General features: G+C 47.0%; 1 protein-coding gene across 6 annotated transcripts in view; it reads right to left on the minus strand.

The window, feature by feature from the left end:
- The window catches only part of PPP2R3C (protein phosphatase 2 regulatory subunit B''gamma), a 66,430-nt gene that overhangs the window by 42,045 nt on the left and 6,594 nt on the right, over window positions 1-17,791 (minus strand). For all 6 annotated transcript variants that reach the window (XM_063947895.1, XM_063947892.1, XM_063947893.1 and 3 more), the window contains 3 exons: window positions 15,822-15,890; window positions 13,083-13,201; window positions 11,865-11,969 (listed from right to left, as the gene is read on the minus strand). In XM_063947895.1, the coding sequence (XP_063803965.1) occupies window positions 11,865-11,969; window positions 13,083-13,174 (197 nt within the window). In that variant the 5' untranslated portion in view covers window positions 13,175-13,201; window positions 15,822-15,890. The remainder of the gene's footprint in view (window positions 1-11,864; window positions 11,970-13,082; window positions 13,202-15,821; window positions 15,891-17,791) is intronic.

The raw sequence follows: 17,791 nt of genomic DNA on the forward strand, positions 1-17,791 counted from the left end.
GTGATTGGAGGAAACACATAAGCCAGATCAAAGTCCCATCTCACTGACAGGGCATCCACAAAGATCACTCTGGGATCCTTTGTTCTTAACCCGTATGCGAGAACTTTGTTGTTCTGACGGGACGCCATGAGATCTATCTCTGGCAACCCCCACTTGTCTACTAGGGTCTGGAAGACCTCCGGGTGTAGAGCCCATTCGCTTGCCTGAATGGCGTGTCAACTGAGAAAACCTGCTTCCCAGTTTAGGACTCCCGGAACGAACACTGCGGACAAGGCTGGATGATGAAGTTCTGCACACTTTAGTATGTGACTTACCTCCTTCATCGCTTTTCGGCTGCGAGTTCCTCCCTGATGGTTGGGGTACGCTACTGCAGTCACCTTGTCCGAGTGGATCTGAACTGGTTTCCCCTGAAGAATGTACTTTGCCCGAATCAGTGCCATGTATATTGGCAGGCAACCTTCTTCCTTGATCCATTTCCCCTGGAAACACAACCTTCCTGACACTGCTCCCCAGCCCTGGAGACTGGCATCTGTTGTCAGAATTTCCCAATCGAATATCCAAAAGGGTCTCCCCGTGTCCAGATGGGATGGGATGTCTGTAGCCAACAGGCTAATGAACTTCTTACTTCTATCGTAAGAACCATAGTCTCTGTGTCACGATCCGGGTATCTGGACGCCATTACTTACCTTTCAGATGCCTCCTAAGGCTGGCTCAGCGCTCCAGGACCGGATCTCATCTGTTATACTGATGTCCACATTCCTGCCTCCTCTCCTGTTTACTGTGGCCGGCGCCGCCATTACTGTCTAAGTTCCCACATGGATTACAAACCAATCTTCCCTCCAAGTGTCTGCATGGGCGCAGCCATGTTGGATTCCATCACCTGCTCAAATTCCTCCAATCTGTTGTTTGCATTGTAATCTGCATAATTGCCTAGCCAATCCCTTCCTTGCTGCAGGTATAAGTATTCTGTGCCTGAGCAAGGAAGGTGTCAGTGCTTTGGTTGTCAAACCGAGTTCCAGTTTGTCTCTCTCTCCTGTGGTTGTTTTCCAGGTTCCAGTTACCATCTCCAAACTTCCACTAAAGAGACCCGCTCCAGTTTACCATCTGCGGTGCAGCCTGACTCTCCAGTCCTCTGGGACTCATCTGTTTCCAGTTACAGAATTACCTGCTTCCAGCCTAGCTTCCAGCAGAGTTCAGCTTTTCTTAAAGTGCCGGTATCATTTCTGCAGATTACCTCTCACCACCGGTACTATTATTTCACCGCTCTCAAGCTCCATATATCCATCATATTTCATCGCTCTCAAGCTTCATTTATTATTTGGCTGGTTCCATCCAGCAATCCACTCCGTGCTAACATCAGTCTGGTTCCAGCCAGTACCCACAGCAGCCATTTTACCCACAGCAGCCCAGCTTTTCCTGGAACACCAGCTGGTACGATCCTGGGCTATCTCCATTGCTACAGTCGGGCCTGGTAAGGACTTTCCAACTAGAAGATAATAAGAACTGTCTCATACTACCAGAGCCCTGTGGCCCTTGCCACCCTGTAGTACCCAGGAACTGTATTATTTCACTGCTGATTTTTTTTTTCATTTTATTGCTGCTGTGATACGGAGTATGTCATAATAAACATCATTGACTTTTATTCTGGTTGTCGTGGTCACGCCTTCGGGCAATTCTTCTACGTGTAACTTACATGTCTAGGGGTCTGATACAACCTCCCAGGTTCTACTACACCTCAGCCCCTACAACTGAGGCTGCCTCCCGTCAGCTCAGGCCCTCAGTTGTGACAGTAAGCACTGACCATATGAATCCAGCCGGAGACCAGGATCAAGCGGCCAGGCCGATGCAAGAACTGGCAGCCCGACTTGAACATCAGGAGGCTGCACAGGGCCACATCATCCGCTGTCTCCAGGATCTCTCTACTCGGCTGGATGGGATTCAGACAACCCTCCGTGGATCAGACGCGTCCGGTGCGTCACCCACAGTGACTCCAGCTGTAACCCCACCCACCTTACCCATTTCTGCTCCACGTCTTCATCTTCCAACGCCAGCAAAATTTGACGGATCTCCAAGATTCTGCAGGGGATTTCTCAACCAGTGTGAAATTCATTTTGAGCTACAACCTGGCAATTTTCCCAGTGACCGAACCAAAATTGCCTACATTATTTCTCTTCTCAGTGGCTCAGCCCTTGACTGGGCATCACCGTTATGGGAGAGGTCTGATACCCTGCTGTCCTCCTATACTGATTTTGTGTCAACATTCAGGCGTATCTTCGACGAGCCAGGCCGGGTAACTTCAGATTCATCCGAGATTCTCCGTTTACGCCAGGGATCGCATACTGTAGGACAGTATCTTATACAGTTCCAGATCCTGGCATCCGAACTGGCATGGAACGACGAGGCCCTGTATGCTGCATTCTGGCATGGCTTATCAGAGCGTATTAAGGATGAGTTAGCTACCAGAGACTTGCCTTCTAAGTTAGATGAGCTAATCTCACTCTGCACGAAAGTTGATTTACGTTTCAGAGAAAGAGCAACTGAGCGTGGAAGATCATCTGCTCCAAAGTCTTCTGCTCCTCCTCCTCGCCAACTGTCACCATCCAAAGATGAGCCCATGCAAATTGGTCGTTCCCGTCTAACTCCTGCTGAGCGCCGAAGACGTCTCTCTGAGTCTCTTTGTCTTTACTGTGCAGCTCCGTCTCACACCATCAATGCCTGTCCCAAACGTCCGGGACTCCAGATCCTAGCTCGCCAAGGAGAGGGACGGCTAGGAGTAATGATCTCCTCTCCATCTCCTCATGATTGCAATCTCCCAGTCTCGCTCCAAATTGCTCAACGTTACAGGAACGTCATTGCCCTCCTTGATTCCGGAGCAGCTGGGAATTTCATAACCGAAGCCTATGTTAAACGGTGGTCCCTACCCACCGAGAGACTTCCTTCGTCCATCTCCTTAACTGCCGTGGATGGCAGCAAGATTTTCGACGCAGTTATTTCTCTTTGGACTCTACCAGTTCGTCTGAGAGTGGGAGTTCTTCATTCTGAATTTATCTCTTTTCTAGTGATTCCAAGAGCCACACATCCAGTGGTTCTGGGCCTTCCATGGCTCCGTCTCCACAATCCATCAATTGACTGGACGACTACGCAAATTCTGGTATGGGGTCCCTCCTGTGCTGAGACATGTTTGTTTAAAGTATTGCCTGTTTGTTCTTCCTCCTCCAGGTCGTCTGATGTTCCACCTCCTCCATATCAAGATTTCACGGATGTGTTCAGTAAAGCTTCTGCTGATATCCTTCCTCCTCACAGAGAATGGGACTGCCCGATTGATCTCGTTCCAGGGAAGGTTCCACCTCGAGGCCGAACTTATCCGTTGTCTCTGCCTGAGACGCATTCCATGGAGGAATACATTAAAGAGAACCTAGCGAAGGGGTTCATCCGACCTGCCTCTTCTCCAGCCGACGCAGGCTTCTTTTTCGTAAAGAAAAAAGATGGTGGTCTGCGGCCGTGCATCGACTACAGAGGTTTAAACGACATTACCGTCAAGAACCGCTATCCTTCACCCCTGATTACTGAGCTCTTTGATAGAGTTAGCGGAGCCACCATCTTCACAAAGTTGGACTTGAGAGGTGCATACAATCTCATCCGGATCCGTGAGGGTGACGAGTGGAAGACCGCCTTTAACACCCGTGACGGACATTATGAGTACCTCGTCATGCCCTTCGGATTGAGCAACGCTCCAGCTGTCTTCCAGCATTTCGTGAATGAGATCTTCAGAGACATCTTATACCGCCATGTCGTGGTCTATCTAGATGATATCCTCATCTTTGCCAATAATCTAGAGGAACATCGTTTCTGGGTAAAGGAGGTTCTGTCCCGTCTCCATGTCAATCACTTTTCTTTTCCAGGTTCGACTTTAAACTCCAGTTCTGTCCAGGCTCTCAGAATCGCAAGGCCGATGCCCTTTCCCGCTCATGGGAGCAAGAAAATGAGTCTTCAGACAAGCATCCAATTATTAATCCGTTGGCATTCTCCACGGTAGGGATGGACTCTACGCCCCCACCAGGGAAAAGTTTTGTGAAGCCGGTGCTAAGGAAGAAGCTCATGCATTGGGCCCATGCTTCCCGTTTTGCCGGACATACAGGTATCCAAAAAACCCTGGAGTTTATCTCTAGGTCCTATTGGTGGCCAACTCTGAAAAAGGACATCATGGAGTTTATTGCATCTTGCCCAAAGTGTGCCCAACACAAAGTATCCCGCCAGTCGCCTGCAGGGCAACTGGTTCCACTATCCGTTCCTCGTCGACCATGGACCCATTTGTCGATGGATTTCGTTACAGACTTACCTATGTGCAACAAGTTCAATACCATCTGGGTGGTAGTTGACCGGTTCACCAAGATGGCACACTTCATTCCTCTCACCGGTCTTCCGTCAGCTTCCAAGCTGGCCCAAGTGTTCATACAAGAGATCTTCCGACTCCACGGTCTTCCTGAAGAAATTATCTCAGATCGAGGAGTCCAATTCACAGCCAAATTCTGGCGAAGTTTATGTCAAGTCCTCCAAGTCAAACTAAAGTTTTCCACGGCTTACCATCCTCAGACCAATGGTCAAACTGAGAGGGTGAATCAGAACTTGGAGGCCTTCCTCCTCCGCATCTATGTATCTTCCTCTCAAGATGACTGGGTTCAACTACTTCCCTGGGCCGAGTTTTGTCATAACAACCAATATCATTCCTAATCTTCTTCAACACCATTCTTCACTAACTATGGATTCCACCCTAAAGTTCCTGAATTCCAACCGCTTCCAGCAACTTCTGTTCCAGCAGTGGATATCACTTTACGTCAGTTTCCAAGCAACTGGAAGAATGTACGAGCGGCTCTGCTCAAAGCATCGTTCAGGTACAAGAAGTTTGCGGATAAGAAGTGTTGTTATCCACGAAGAATTTGAGGTTAAGAGTTCCCAGCATGAAGTCTGCACCTCGCTACATCGGTCTTTTCAAAATTGAACAAGTCATCAATCCTGTTACTTACAGACTCCAGTTACCTCCCTTCTTAAAAATACCCAGGACATTCCATGTTTCCCTGTTGAAACCGCTGATCCTGAATCGGTTTCATTCTACACTTCCTCCAGCTCCGAAAGTCCAAACTCAACGAGGCGTTGAGTATGAAGTGGTCAAGATTCTGGACTCACGTCACCGTTATGGTCAATTACAGTATCTTATTGACTGGAAGAGTTACGGCCCTGAGGAACGCTCATGGACCAATGCTTCTGATATCCATGCTCCTGCCTTGGTCCAGAATTTCCACTCCAAGTTTCCTCAAAAACCAAAGAAGTGTCCTGGGGCCACTCCTAAAGGGGGGGGGGGGGTTGGTGCTGTCACGATCCGGGTATCTGGACGCCATTACTTACCTTTCAGATGCCTCCTAAGGCTGGCTCAGCGCTCCAGGACCGGATCTCATCTGTTATACTGATGTCCACATTCCTGCCTTCTCTCCTGTTTACTGTGGCTGGCGCCGCCATTACTGTCTAAGTTCCCACATGGATTACAAACCAATCTTCCCTCCAAGTGTCTGCGTGGGCGCAGCCATGTTGGATTCTGTCACCTGCTCAAATTCCTCCAATCCGTTGTTTGCATTGTAATCTGCATAATTGCCTAGCCAATCCCTTCCTTGCTGCAGGTATAAGTATTCTGTGCCTGAGCAAGGAAGGCGTCAGTGCTTTGGTTGTCAAACCTAGCTCCAGTTTGTCTCTCTCTCCTGTGGTTGTTTTCCAGGTTCCAGTTACCATCTCCAAACTTTCACTAAAGAGACCCGCTCCAGTTTACCATCTGCGGTGCAGCCTGACTCTCCAGTCCTCTGGGACTCATCTGTTTCCAGTTACAGAATTACCTGCTTCCAGCAGAGTTCAGCTTTTCTTAAAGTGCCGGTATCATTTCTGCAGATTACCTCTCACCACCGGTACTATTATTTCACCGCTCTCAAGCTCCATATATCCATCATATTTCATCGCTCTCAAGCTTCATTTATTATTTGGCTGGTTCCATCCAGCAATCCACTCCGTGCTAACATCAGTCTGGTTCCAGCCAGTACCCACAGCAGCCATTTTACCCACAGCAGCCCAGCTTTTCCTGGAACACCAGCTGGTACGATCCTGGGCTATCTCCATTGCTACAGTCGGGCCTGGTAAGGACTTTCCAACTAGAAGATAATAAGAACTGTCTCATACTACCAGAGCCATGTGGCCCTTGCCACCCTGTAGTACCCAGGAACTGTATTATTTCACTGCTGATTTTATGTTTTCCTTTTATTGCTGCTGTGATACGGAGTATGTCATAATAAACATCATTGACTTTTATTCTGGTTGTCGTGGTCACGCCTTCGGGCAATTCTTCTACGTGTAACTTACATGTCTAGGGGTCTGATACAACCTCCCAGGTTCTACTACACCTCAGCCCCTACAACTGAGGCTGCCTCCCGTCAGCTCAGGCCCTCAGTTGTGACACTCTGTTTTTATCATCGTATGCAACCTATTCCATTTGGCAAGAATCAGATGCTGCAGAGGCCTCGAGTGGAACTGTGCATACTCCACCATGTCGAACGTTGACACCATCAATCCAATCACATGCATTGCTGCGTGAATGGATACCTTTTGACTGTGTAACAAGTCCTGAATCCTTGACTGAACCTTGGATATCTTGTTCAGAGGTAAGATTACTCTCTGAAGACTTGAATCCAGTACAGCCCCCAAGTGAGTCATTCGCTGTGACGGAACCAGAGACGATTTTGTCCAATTTATGAGCCACCCGTGCCTTTGCAGACACGTTATTGTCTGTTGCAGATAACATAGGAGCAATTCTTACAACTGTGCCAGGACTAAAAGATCGTCGAGGTACAGAAAAATTCTTATCCCCTGCTGGCGGAGATAAGCTGCCATTACCACCATAATCTTGGTAAATACTCTGGGGGCTGTAGCTAACCCAAAAAGTAGGGCCTGGAACTGAAAATGCTGTTGGAGAATAGCAAACCTGAGAAAACACTGAAGGAACAGTGCTATAGGAATATGTAGGTAAGCATCCTGTATATAACCTAGAGATACCGCTCCAACACCGCACCCCAACCCCTCAGACTGGCATCTATAGTCAGTAGGACCCAGTTGTGGATCCAGAAGGGATGGCCCCTGCTCAACTGCTGGTCCTGTAGCTACCAGTTCAGGGCCAGACGAACCTCCGGAGTCAAGGAGATCATATGAGACCTGATCCGATGAGGCAGGCCATCCCACTTGGAAATGATTAACCTCTGTAGAGAGCGGGAATGGAATTGAGCGTACTCTACCATGTCGAGAGCTGACACCATGAAGCCTAGTACTTGCATCGCCGAGTGTATCGACACTCTTGGGCGAGAAAGGAAGTATCTGATTCTGTCCTGAAGTTTCAGGACCTTCTCTGGAGACAGAAACAGCCGTTGACTGTATGTGTCCGGTAGTGCCCCCAGATGCACCATGCTCAAAGCAGGGACCAGCGAGGACTTCTTCCAGTTGATGAGCCACCCGTGGGCTTGTAGGGAGTTTACAATCAGTTGCAGATGACTGAGGAGGACATCGTGGGAGTTTGCCTGAATTAGCAAATCGTCCAGATATGGCAGGATCCTGACTCTCTGGCAACGGAGACAAGCAGACATCCTGGCCATAACCTTGGTGAAGATCTGAGGGACCGTGGCCAGTCCAAACGGCAGAGCCTGGAATGGATAGTGAAGGTTGCCAATAGCAAACCGCAGATATTGCTGATGCGATATGGCAATAGGCATATGCAGGTAAGCATCTTGTATATCCAGGGATACCATATAGCCTCCGGGTTCCATGGCCAGTACAATTGAGCGCAGTGTTTTCATACGGAACTTGGACACTCTCACAAACTTGTTTCAGTGATTTGAGATTGAGAATAGGCCGGAAAGACCCATCAGGTTTCGGGACTAGAAACAGGGTCGAGTAGTATCCTCTGACACTCTGGGACAGAGGTACCAGCACTACCACTCCTGTATCCAAGAGGGAATGCATCTGTAGCGCTTGCGCCTTTAACGGATCCGAAGGGATAACCGTTGTGCAGAACTGGCGAGGGGGACGTCTCTTGAAAGAGACTGCGTACCCGTGAGAGGCAACTTCTCAATCCCATGCCTCTGAATTGGTCATTAACCAGACCTGGATAAATCGTAAAAGTCGGCCCCCCACCCTGGGATCCCCCCAGGGGGAGGCCTGTCCCGTCATGCAGCAGGCTTGTCATGAGAAGCAGGCTGACGAGCAGCCCAGGATAGTTAGGCTTAGTGGTTGTTGGGAGCATGAGACAATCTCGGATATGCCTGACCTCCGCTTTCACTTAAGGCCGAAAGCAGGAAAAAGTAGTACCTTATGCCTTCTGTGCAGAAGGAGTAGCATTTAGGAGAAAGGCAGTCATAGTAGCTGCCAATTCAGACCCAATTTTTAATTAGGTCTTCCCCAAATAAGATGTCCCCAGTAAAGTGGAATACCTCCAAGGACTTTTGGAGTCCAGATCCACCTTCCATGACCTCAACCACAGAATACGGCGAGCCAGGACAGACGTATTCGATGCTTTGGTAGCCAACACACCCGCCTCAGGAGACGCCTCCTGGTGTAGAAAAAGGTGGCGGTGGTATTGTGAGACAGGGATTGTCTGTCATAGTCAGATATATCCTCGGGCAGCTCTTCCTCTAATGCCTGATCCAGTCATCGATCTATTTTGCAGCCCCAAGAGGACGCAATCATGGTCTATGTACAACACCCGTAAGGTAGTAATAGACTTCAGGCATCCCTCCACACGCTTATCTGTCGGTTCCTACAGTGAGGGGACAGTGGTGAGAGGCAGAGTGGACGACACCCGATTGGTGACACATAAGTTCACTAGCAGTGAATTACCTACTTGTTATATAACTAAGCAGGGGGAGGATACCGAGCTAATGCCCATTGTAGACAGGGGGAACGTCTTCCCTGGATTAGACCAGGAGTCTCGTCTGATGTACACTTAATGGTCAGATTGTGGTAACAGCGTTCTAATTACCCTCTGACGTGTGAACATATCAGTTTGTTTAACCACAGTAGGGGAATCCTCTTATCAGTGATTTGTAGGATTTGTTTCCTAGTAACCGCAAGGGCGGTGGTATCATTTAGCAATGAAGAATCTTAGTCAGAAACACCTAATATAGGGACTGACAGGACAGCATGATCCCCTCTCTTCAGATAAAATATCAGAGAGATTATTGGATAGGGAGGAGGGAGCAGCCCACTTAGATGACCCAGAGACACAAGAGTGACCTGGAATAGGGTTTTGCCTGACCAAGGAATGAGTCATACGCTACAACCGGTGAGGTAAAATGTTCCCGCCCAAAGCGGAGTAATCATGGGTACATCAGTGACTGTAATGTTACAGGTGGTCCCATAGGGGGCATAAAGCGTTCAACTAGAGTACCCAGTAGGTTTGAAAACGCAGCCAAGGTTGGCTCCAGATTGATTACAGGAGCTGCGAACTGACTGGGAGATGTATGAGACATAGCACACAGACCATCACACAAAACTTCCCCCTCAGGTAAATCCATTGCGCATGCTCTGCAGAATGCTGGAGCGTCCCCAGATTTACTGCCCTACATGTTAAACATTATACACAAATGACACACAAATGCAACAGAGATCGGTTTAGTACGATGAAGCCAGACAGAGTACAATACCTGCGAATAAATCCATTAGCATGTGGCTGAGTACCCAGTACACAATACCTGCAAATAAATACGGTATTATGTGACTGAGTACACAGTAGATTACATGCAATAGGTAAATACAGTGATGTACTATATATTGACCCAGATGCACCTAGTCCCCTAGGGTACAGTACAGTGATAGATATATCTGGAATACACCGCAGTGAAATCATATAGCAGATACAGGCACACAGTCACGTTTGCAATGCAGATAATTATTTTCATGACAATAAAATTGCATAGGAGTATTATATGAACACATATAAAAACATATATATATATACATCTATATATAACAATGCGCGGTCTGAGACCGGATGTATATATCAGAATACACGTACAATATATTCTGGCACAGGTACACTTGTTCTTAACTAACGCTGTCTTAATATCGACATGTAGAATACTTAAGCGCTTGTAAAACCACGGCGCGGATGTACAGACGGGTTTACAAAGGAGACCTTGCTCTGCAGTCCCAGAGACCAGTCGCATCTATTTTAGAAAATGGCGCCCAGCGTCACAGTCAGAGAGAGTGTGAGGCAGCTCCAGGGCAGGAACACCAGCAGTAGATGGCGCCCTGGGCTGGGGGATGGGCTACAGGTCAAACGCCGACTCCCCTATGCTGAACTTCACCACCTGGTACTGTGGAGTCTTATTAAAAGTGGACATTAGTATAGCCGACCTGTACTCAAATGCCCTCGTGGATATAGTGGGATCCCTGCTCGGTCACCGTGTCCATGCCAGCGTCGCAGTCCGTCTCCCTAGACTGCGATCGGAAAATGGTGGGTTCCGCCTGGGGGTTCCTCTTACCTCCTCCCTGTAGCAGCTACGCGAATCAAGAGAGCGTCTGCGACTGTGTGCCTAAGCCGGAGCGTCTCCGCCGCAAGTACCCGGGAACTGAGCCAGCGGGAGTATGCAACGCCGCTTGGGAGGTGATGGAGCTGCAGTGCTGAAGTGTCACCCTGACATACAGCGCTGACAGCCAAATTTTGAAGAAATTTTCTGTCAGAAAAAGCTTTTTCAGGGCAGCCCACCTGTTAAGTGACCTGCTGCTGCAGACACCAACTGAAAACTGAGCTCACAGTGCCTGGAGGCGGGGTTATAGAAGAGGCCCCAATGCATCTTGGGACAGCTAAAGCTTTAACCTGTTGGTGCCTGGATCAAGATCCATCTCTACACCCCAGTGTATTCCCTGTGGAACACAGTGTACCCCGCTGCAGAAAAGGTAAATCAAATAAATAAAAACCTAACTAAAAACTTTAGCAAGGAGAACTGTGCCTGCACTCTCCAGGCACAAAACTAAAATGGAGGTAATTGGAGATGGGAGGGGTTAGAGGGGGGAGGAGTTAGTTTTTATAGGTTCTGTGCCAAACTCCCTTCCCGCACACTCTAACCCATCAGTAAGTACACAGCGTCCCCCAGATGGATGAAAGAGAAACATGGGGGTGATTCAGAACTGAACGCTGTGCTGCTAATTCTGCTGTCCTGCGAACAGATAGTCGCCGCCCAAGGGGAGTGTAAATTTGCCCCGTGCAAGTATGCGATTGCATGTGTACACCGTGCGAAAATTCTCCTCAGTCAGCACACAGCTGCAAATCCGTTCACACCTCACTCACCATCTAATTATTTTTCCGGTGTGTGCAGCCTGTGCGCAGCCCAGGACCTACTCCTACAGTGTGAAAAGAACAGGCTGATCAGGCCGGAGCTGATGTCACACACCCTTCTAGAAAACACTTGGGAACGCCTGCGTTTTCCTTGACTCCCAGAAAATGGTCAATTACCACCCACAAACGGCCTTTCCTGTCAATCAGCTTGAGAATGGCTGTGCGATCGAAATTTTCGCAACAGCTTGTCGTTGTTTGGCGACGTGCGTGCGTATTGTAGGTGCATACGCAATCAATAGATAATTTCCCGCTTTGTGAAAACGCACAGCAGCGATCAGGTCTGAATCGGGCCCCATATCTGTAATGTATGGGTGCAGATTAATGGACTGGAGAAACTGGGGGGAAACAAATCTCAGAATCTGCAAATCTGTTTAGATGTCAGATTATCCTCACAAATTCATTAACCACTGCATCCAATCCCCACTTTCCTAGCATGTCTTCTCACCTGTAGTTCCTCGTTGTCCAATAATTCTCTGCTCTTTCTCTGTAGAAACACAGCTCGTGACTCTTCCCGCAACTTCTGCTGTAACACCTCATCTTCTGCTGGTAGCTGTGTGGGTCAAACATTAGGGGACGTTAATAAAAGTACTCTGCAATCCAAATCATTTGCAATATGGGAGCTAAGTAGAGATCTATTTCTTTTTTTAAGCAGTCTGCACATTTCCAGTGTCCCTACATATGATGGCAAAAAGGGGTGGGACTTACACAAATGGGGTGGAGTTTATCATCAGTACTAGTGCTGAAACATTTAATGCAGGTAAGTTGCAGTTTATCTACAAACAAGCGTTCTTAAGACATTTGTTCAATTCCTGGCTCCACCTCGAACAAACACAAGATCTCATTTGGAGGACTTTTGTAAAGGACACTTACAGTTAATATAAATGTATAAAATTATTACACATTCATTTTCTGCTGCTCAGTTATAAGGTTTATTTGTTCTTGTTTTTTTTTTTACTCTTAATAAATACTTCCAATACAGTATATTCATGCTTAATATATAGGCTTACCTTTATTTTCTTTAATTAATAACCTTTGACTAACATGCTCAAATAATTATACCAATTCTAGCGCTCACCATACCTGGACCCATATTAATTAAGTTCCATCTCTGAGGCTGACTGAGTCACACACAGAATGCCTGTAGTTGCAGGAGCCGGATTTACTACTTTACTAAGTATAGTTCTACACCAGTGGTTCTCAAACTCGGTCCTCAGGACCCCACACAGTGCATGTTTTGCAGGTAACCCAGCAGGTGCACAGGTGTATTCATTACTCACTGACACATTTTAAAAGGTCCACAGGTGGAGCTAATTATTTCACTTGCGATTCTGTGAGGAGACCTGCAAAACATGCACTGTGTGGGGTCCTGAGGACCGAGTTTGAGAACCTGTGTTCTACACAATCGCACTGTTGCCGACCTGAATTTTCACGGAGAGACAGATCCATCAGAGTTCCATGCCATTCAGATTAGGACAGCAATACGCAAAAGTTTGTGAAGTCACATTTGTGTCCTTGTACGGTGGCAATATATAGTACACTACAGTAGGCTATGAAAATAATAAAGTAAAATTCCTATTGAAACCAGCACTTCCTTTACAGTCATGACGTGGTTAAGGGGAGACCAGGTTTCTGTAATTATATATAGTACACATATAGTGCGCACCCTGTAATAGAAACGAGGGATGTTTTGGGAATTTGATTTCTGGCCTCCTTTCCATGCGGTGTAAAATTTGGTAAACATAACCATTTCTTCATCCTTCATCTCTTGCTCGCTTCTTCTGGCTGATAAACAAAAAAAGGTAGTGGATGAATGAGAAAAATAAAATATATATGGGTTTTTAAACAGTAGTATATGCAAATTAACTTTTTGGCCAATATTTTTTTTTTTTTTAAGACTCTGTTTACCAGAATTACTTTTTAAGGTTACTGAATGAAATGCAAACACCCATGGTACAGTGGTACAGGTCCTATAAAATGTCAAGAAACAACAACAACAACAACAAAAATAAATAATAAGAATCAGAGGCTTGCAAAAGTCACAGATTAGAGACTCTAGCCCAGGCATTCCCAAACTAGGTCCTCAAGGCACATTAACAGTGCAGGTTTTAGGGATAGCCAGGCTTCAGCACAGATGGTTAAATCAAAGTAACTTTGGAACTAATTAAGTTACCTGTGCTCAAGCCTGGATATCACTAAAACCTGGACCGTCAGTGTGCCTAATGGACCGAGGTTGGGAATGCCTGCTCTAGTGCTTCTAGAATGAGCCCCAGTGAGGCTGTCCGCTTATTAGATCACAGTGAAACACTAATTATTTCTGTCCTGTGTAGGACACAGACTGTGTACAATAGCGGCTCTCCCTTTACCAGTTTTCCAGCATTTTCTGAGTGCTAGGAGGAGCTGTGTGTGCCTTCTGCTGCTGCAGTAAGCAGAGGAAGGTTCCAAAATGCCACTGGTCCCGCTCTGAGGTAGCTCCGCCCCTCCAAGGGCACCGGAGCTACAGAGTTTTATATACAGGTAATGTCTCTTAAAGTGCTTAAAAACAATCACACAAGTGCTAGTTTAAGCCACTGCTAGCCAGTGTACACAGGGGGCTCTAGCGGGTCCCCCCCAGGAGAGTCCCATATGCCGCTCCCGCCTTCAGCCGCACCATGTACCGGGGGACCCCCCTAGCGGGGCCCCTGGGTCGTACTCACCACTGTCGTCACCTTCAGGCATCTTTGAGGGGTGTGCGGCGTGCTGCGATTGCGACAGCTAAGGCGCAGTGCCCCGCTAAACAAACAACCTCTCAGGACGGTGGTCCTGCAGCGGGGACACGGCTCTGACACCTTGCAAGGCCGGTGACCGTCTTCCCCCTAACTCCCACGGTGTAGGTATGCCGTTTCTCAAACAGCATACCGAAAATAAAAGTTTAAAAGAAACTGTAGAAAACTCTGGAGCTGCAGAGATATGCATCCTCTCCTGAGGGCACTTTTTTCTAAACTGCCTGTGGGAGGGGGCAGCACACCCAGTGAAGAAATTAAAAGTGCACCGACTCCTTTGGACCCCGTCTATACCCCATTGTACTAAGTCTCCCCAATATACCTTATGGATGCTAGAGAAAAAGGCTTACCATACTATCCCTGGCTGACTTTAAGCCTGCATTTTACCTAGTTTTAATCAACATCAGAACATGTGTAATCCTTGAGTTTCCTGGTTTTAATGGATTGTATGGTAAGCCTGTATCTAACTCTATCTAAAGTATATCTGTAGATGCATATATGCAGCACTCCACGGTAATTTCAAGATAAAACTATCTGGTTTACTGTGTGTGTGTGTAAGGAAATGATAAACCAGTGATAAGTGCAAGGTATTAAACACACCAGCCAATCATATCCAATATGTAAATTTACACTTAGGAGCTGATTGGCTGGTGCGTTTATCACCTTGCACTTTTTCACTGGTCTATCACTTCCTTATGCAGTCTCCAGACTTAATACATCTGCCCCGCTATTTCTTTCTTATCGCTAATTTATCGCTAATGCCAAGCTTAGCCGGGTCGCCGACCAACTACCCTGATAGGGGACTTAGTACACTAATAATAGCTCCCCCCCTGCTATGAACCCCTGGTACTGCTGAGGTAATCTGGAGTCACACTGGAGGAGCTGCGCATCCCTGTCCACTGCAGAGGGAAAATGGCGCTGGTGAGCTGCTGGATCCTCTCATAGTGAAGCTCCGCCCCTTCAATGGCACGCAGTCTTCTCTCTCTTTTTTTATACTGGCTGAGGAATGGTGCTTAAAATGGAGAGAACCATTGTGTACGTGGACACAGCTGTGTACTGTGTCCGGAGACGCATTCCGTTCCGTGTAGAAGCCGTACGTCTCCGTACCCTTATACCGCCATAATGTCCGGCACCGGCTCAGTACTCACCACTCTTCTGGCACTGTTGAGGGTGGCGGCGTGCTGCGGGACTGTACGCTCGCCGTGGTGGGGCTTGTGAATAGGTTCCTCAGGAGGTCAGTGTCCTGTCAGCGGGCAACGGGACCATTAACCCTTCAAGAGGTTGGGCCGTTCCCTTCCCTAAGTCCCACGTAGAAAGGCAGGCTGGTGACAACCAGCCCTGCCTGAAAATAACAAACTTTAAAAATAAATGCAGAAAACTCTTCAGGAGCTTCCGTCAGCATGACCGCCTACTCCAGGCACATTTTCTAAACTGAGTCTGGTAGGAGGGGCATAGAGGGAGGAGTCAGCCCACACTATCAAATTCTTAAAGTGCCCATGGCTCCTAGTGGACCCGTCTATACCCAATGGTACTAAATGTACCCCAGTATCCTCTAGGACGTAAGAGAAAGTCTGCGCCTCATTTAAAAACTATACATCATGCTGTAAATAATTAGCACTTTATGAATACCAGATTGTTATTACCTTTGTTATCTCTCTCCAGTTTCTCTTTCAGACTCTTTCTCCAGTCCATTCTGGGCTGCTGTTATTTTTCTACAAATAGTAATTCAAAAAAATTATATTAATTATATTATAATATAATACAGGTTGAGTATCCCTTATCCAAAATGCTTGGGACCAGAGGTATTTTGGATATCGGATTTTTCCATATTTTGGAATAATTGCATACCATAATGAGATATCATGGCGATGGGACCTAAATCTAAGCACAGAATGCATTTATGTTTTGTATGCACCTTATACACACAGCCTGAAGGTCATTTTAGCCAATATTTTTTATAACTTTGTGCATTAAACAAAGTGTGTCTACATTCACACAATTCATTTATGTTTCATATACACCTTATATACACAGTCTGAAGGTCATTTAATACAATATTTTTAATAACTGTGTGTATTAAACAAAGTTTGTGTACATTGAGCCATCAGAAAACAAAAGTTTCACTATCTCACTCTCGCTCAAAAAAGTCCGTATTTCGGATATGGGATAATATATATATATATATATATATATATATATATATATATATATATATATAATAAGATTTTACTTACCGATAAATCTATTTCTCGTAGTCCGTAGTGGATGCTGGGGACTCCGTCAGGACCATGGGGATTAGCGGCTCCGCAGGAGACAGGGCACAAAAATAAAGCTTTAGGATCAGGTGGTGTGCACTGGCTCCTCCCCCTATGACCCTCCTCCAAGCCTCAGTTAGGATACTGTGCCCGGACGAGCGTACACAATAAGGAAGGATTTTGAATCCCGGGTAAGACTCATACCAGCCACACCAATCACACCGTACAACTTGTGATCTGAACCCAGTTAACAGTATGACAAACGTAGGAGCCTCTGAACAGACGGCTCACAACAATAACAACCCGATTTTTTTGTAACAATAACTATGTACAAGTATTGCAGACAATCCGCACTTGGGATGGGCGCCCAGCATCCACTACGGACTACGAGAAATAGATTTATCGGTAAGTAAAATCTTATTTTCTCTGACGTCCTAGTGGATGCTGGGGACTCCGTCAGGACCATGGGGATTATACCAAAGCTCCCAAACGGGCGGGAGAGTGCGGATGACTCTGCAGCACCGAATGAGAGAACTCCAGGTCCTCTTTAGCCAGGGTATCAAATTTGTAGAATTTTACAAACGTGTTCTCCCCCGACCACGTAGCTGCTCGGCAGAGTTGCAATGCCGAGACCCCTCGGGCAGCCGCCCAGGATGAGCCCACCTTCCTTGTGGAATGGGCCTTGACAGATTTAGGCTGTGGCAGGCCTGCCACAGAATGTGCAAGTTGAATTGTGCTACAAATCCAACGAGCAATCGTCTGCTTAGAAGCAGGAGCACCCAGCTTGTTGGGTGCATATAGTATAAACAGCGAGTCAGATTTTCTGACTCCAGCCGTCCTTGAAATATATATTCTCAATGCCCGGACAACGTCCAGCAACTTGGAATCCTCCAAATCGCTAGTAGCCGCAGGCACCACAATAGGCTGGTTCAGATGAAACGCTGACACCACCTTAGGCAGAAAATGAGGACGCGTCCGCAGTTCTGCCCTGTCCGAATGGAAAATCAGATATGGGCTTTTATACGATAAAGCCGCCAATTCTGATACTCTCCTGTCTGAAGCCAGGGCCAGTAGCATGGTTACTTTCCACGTAAGATATTTCAAATCCACCGATTTGAGTGGCTCAAACCAATGGGATTTGAGAAAATCCAAAACTACATTAAGGTCCCACGGAGCCACAGGGGGCACCACCGGGGGCTGTATATGTAGTACTCCTTTAACAAAAGTCTGGACTTCAGGAACTGAAGCCAATTCTTTCTGGAAGAAAATCGACAGGGCCGAAATTTGAACCTTAATGGACCCCAATTTGAGGCCCATAGACAATCCTGTTTGTAGGAAATGCAGGAATCGACCCAGTT

This window comes from Pseudophryne corroboree, chromosome 12, assembly GCF_028390025.1.
Source record: "Pseudophryne corroboree isolate aPseCor3 chromosome 12, aPseCor3.hap2, whole genome shotgun sequence".
Lineage (NCBI taxonomy): Eukaryota > Metazoa > Chordata > Amphibia > Anura > Myobatrachidae > Pseudophryne > Pseudophryne corroboree.